This window comes from Belonocnema kinseyi, chromosome 5 (genome assembly GCF_010883055.1).
Source record: "Belonocnema kinseyi isolate 2016_QV_RU_SX_M_011 chromosome 5, B_treatae_v1, whole genome shotgun sequence".
NCBI classification, from domain to species: Eukaryota; Metazoa; Arthropoda; class Insecta; order Hymenoptera; family Cynipidae; genus Belonocnema; species Belonocnema kinseyi.
Genome location: NC_046661.1, coordinates 150,472,012 through 150,475,682, shown reverse-complemented (window position 1 = coordinate 150,475,682; position 3,671 = coordinate 150,472,012). Strand labels below are relative to the sequence as shown.

At 29.1% G+C, this 3,671-nt stretch overlaps 1 protein-coding gene across 2 annotated transcripts in view; it reads left to right on the top strand.

The window, feature by feature from the left end:
- The window catches only part of LOC117173450 (hydroxymethylglutaryl-CoA synthase 1), a 29,023-nt gene extending 27,575 nt beyond the window's left edge, over positions 1 to 1,448 (top strand). For both annotated transcript variants that reach the window (XM_033362026.1, XM_033362027.1), the window contains exon 3: positions 285 to 1,448. In XM_033362026.1, the coding sequence (XP_033217917.1) occupies positions 285 to 1,189 (905 nt within the window). In that variant the 3' untranslated portion in view covers positions 1,190 to 1,448. The remainder of the gene's footprint in view (positions 1 to 284) is intronic.
- The last annotated feature ends 2,223 nt before the right edge of the window (positions 1,449 to 3,671 follow it).

The window sequence follows — 3,671 nt, the reverse complement described above, 5'->3', positions numbered from 1 at the left end:
TTTAAATCTTTGTTAAAAAATTTAGAATATTTGTGAAATCTTTGTAAAATTGTTGAAATATTTTGTATTAATTGAAAATCATTAAAATATTTGAAATCTTTTAAAATTTTGGTAAAATCTTTGAAATCTTGAAAAATTTTCGAAATCTTTGAAATATTTGTTATTAATTTGAAGCCCAGCTCCCTGGAAAGCCTTGAAAAAAAGAAGAAAAAAGATATTAGCCCGAATTTGAGGCCTCAAATGAAAATAAATTCTAAACCTGGAAAACCATTCTTATTTTCCAGGTAGTGCCCGACCGACAGGTGGCGCTGGAGCAATCGCAATGCTCGTGGGACCCAACGCCCCGCTAGTTCTGGACCAAGGACTCAGATCCTCCTGTATGAGACATGCCTACGATTTCTACAAGCCAGACCTCCGTTCCGAGTATCCGATCGTCGACGGAAAACTCTCGATCCAGTGCTACCTCAGCGCCCTCGACACCTGCTACACGAGATACACCGACAAGGCCAAACGGAAGAACAACGCGACCATTTCCCTGAAAAGTTTCGACGCGATGCTCTTTCACTCGCCCTACTGCAAACTCGTTCAAAAGTCCTTTGCGCGACTCGCCCTTGTCGATTTTTTGAATCTCCCGAAGGCGGAGGCCTCGAAAAAATTCCCAGAACTTGCCGCCTTCGCGAATGTCAAACTGGAGGAGACCTACTTCGACCGGGACGTCGAGAAAGCCTTCCTCGCGGCGAGCAAGGGCGATTTTGAAGAGAAGACAAAACCGAGTTTGTTGATTGCCAATCAAGTCGGGAATATGTACACGCCTTCGGTCTATTCGGGCCTTGTTTCTCTCCTAATTAGCAAGCCAATCGACGCCCTTGCCGGGAGTAAAGTTGGCGTCTTCTCCTACGGATCCGGACTCGCCTCGAGTATGTACTCGATCAGTATTTCCCGAGATGTGAGTCGGGATTCGGAACTTGTGAAAATAATGACAAATCTTGAGCGTGTGAAGAGAGAGCTGGAAGCGAGGGAGCAACTTTCCCCGGCCGAGTACACGAGGATTTTGGATGTGAGGGAGAAAAATTGTCACGCGGCGCCTTACGAGCCGAAAGAAAGTGTCGAGAATATGTTCCCGGGGACGTATTATCTCAACAAGGTCGATGAATTGAATAGAAGAACTTACAAGAGGGTTTTATCATAAAAAATTTTAAATTTCGCGCCCGAATTGTCTTTGACACACTTGAACATAACCTCGAATTTTTGTAAGCCATTGTGGCGCGAAATTTGAAAAGAGAGATATTATATTTTTGTTTTGAATGGGGGAGTTTTTATTTGAAAATCACGAGAGTGCGCGATTTTTTCGGGCTCGAATTCTGCGAGAACATTTTTTATTTATTCAATGAAGAATAGCTTTTTCTATACAAATTGTTGATGGAAGTTTCAGAGTTTTTTTTTTTTTTTTTTTTGAAATAAAGTAGTCGAGTGAGTCGATCATTTTGATGAGGAGAAATTTAATATTTTTATTACTGATCGGTATTTTTTGTTTACTAAATTTTTAGAAATATTAATTTATGTTTTACTGAAGAAATTGAAAGTAAGTTTTTTGAAAATCTTTTATTTTGAATTAAATATTTTTTACAAAAGATGTCAAGGAATTTTTTTAAAATTTCAATCATTTGAAGGTGTTACAAAGGATATAAAAGATTTTAGGATATTTCAAAATATTGTAGAGGTATTTTGAGGATATTTAAAAAAATTCAAGAGATTTCAAAAGATTTGAAAGAATTAAAAATTTTTCGGGTACTTTATAAAATTCCAAGGGTTTTTAATTGATTTTAAAGATTTTAAGGGTATTTTTAAAAGTCCAAGTAATTTAGATTTAAAAAGATTCCAGGGATTTTTCAAAACATAAAAAAAATTCCATCCTTTTATTTTCTGATTTCTCTAAAATTAATATCACTTTATTTTTAATGAAATCAATGAAATTTTTCCGATACAAATTTTTTGTACAATTCATTTGAATTTAAATTAAATACAAAAATAAAAAATTTTCAAGGGATTTCAAAAGAGTTTGAAGAATTTAAAAATATTCTTAGGAATTTTTAATAAATTTTAATATTTTGGAGGAATTCCAAAAGAAGAGCAAACTTTTTAGGATATTTCAAAATATTCCGACGCATTTATGAAGATTTAGAAAAATTCGAAAGATTTGAAATATTTATGGATATTTGAAACGATTCCAAGAGATTTCAGCATTTTTCAAATATTTAAAAAATGTAGTATTGTGTAAGTATTTAAAAAATGCCAAGAGATTTTTTAAAAAGATTTTGACTAATTTGAAATATTTTAGGGTATTTTTAAAAATTCCAAAGAAATTTTAAATATTTTTCATTCACTTGATTTTTTTTTAATTGACCAAGAATTTCTAGAAATTCCGAGCTTTTTGTTCTTCTGATTTGTCTAAAATTAATAATATCACTCCGTTTTTACTGAAATCAATGACATTTTTCCGATTAAAATTTTTTTCTCCAAATTAATTTGAATTATTTTTAATTTAAATTGAATATAAAAATTTAAGGAAAAATTTCAAGGGATTTCAAAAGATTTTGAAGAACTTTAAAAGATTCTTCGAAATTTTAAATATATTTCAATTATTTTAAGGGATTCGAAAAGGATATTTCAAGATATTTCAAAATATTGCAAGGTATTTTAAGAATATTAAAAAAATTCCAATGGATTTTTGAAAGATTTTTACGAATTTTAAATATATTGGGATTTTTTAATAGAATTCAATAATTTGAAGGAATTCCAAAAGGAGTTCAAGCATTTTAGGATATTCCAAAATATTGCAAAGTATTTTAAGGATATTTAAAGGAATTTTTTAAAAAGATTTTGAAGAATTTAAAATATTTTGGGGCTATTTATAAGATTCCAAGGAATTTTAAAGGATTTTAAAGTTGTTTTTGAAAATTCCAAGTAATTATTCAGAGCTTAAGAAATTTAATTAATTTTAAAGAATTTCAAAGGATTTAAAATATTTTAGATTGATTTAAAAGATTTCAAGGAATTTAAAATAAATTCTGAATTATTGTTTAAAGATTTCAATCATTTGAAGAGATTTCAAAAGGAATTGAAACGTTTTATGATATTTCAAAATACTGCAAGGTATTTTAATGATTTTTAACAAAATTCAAAAGAAATTGAAGAATTTTTTGGGTTTTTTTAAAATAAAATTCCCAGCAATTTCGAAATATTTTAGGGCATTTTTGAAAAATATTTAAAAATATTTAAGATTATTTAAAAAGATTCCAAAGAATCTGAAAAGGATCTTGGTAATTTTAAATATATTTTAATAATTTGAACGAATTCCAAAAGGCGTTCAAACATTTTAGGATATTTTAAAATGTTGCAATGTATTTTAAGGATATTGAAAAATGCCTAGGATTTTTTTAAAATGATTTTAAAGAATTTTAAATATTTTGGGGCATTTTATAAGATTCCAAGGAATTTAAAAGAATTTGAAGGGTATTTTAAAAATTTCCAAATAAGTATTAAGAGCTTAAAAAATTTAAGTATTTTTTAAGGATTTCAAAGGATTTAAAATATTTTAGATTATTTAAAAAGTTTCCAAGGAATTAAAAAAAAATATTAGGAATTTTTAATAGATTTCAATAATTTGAAGG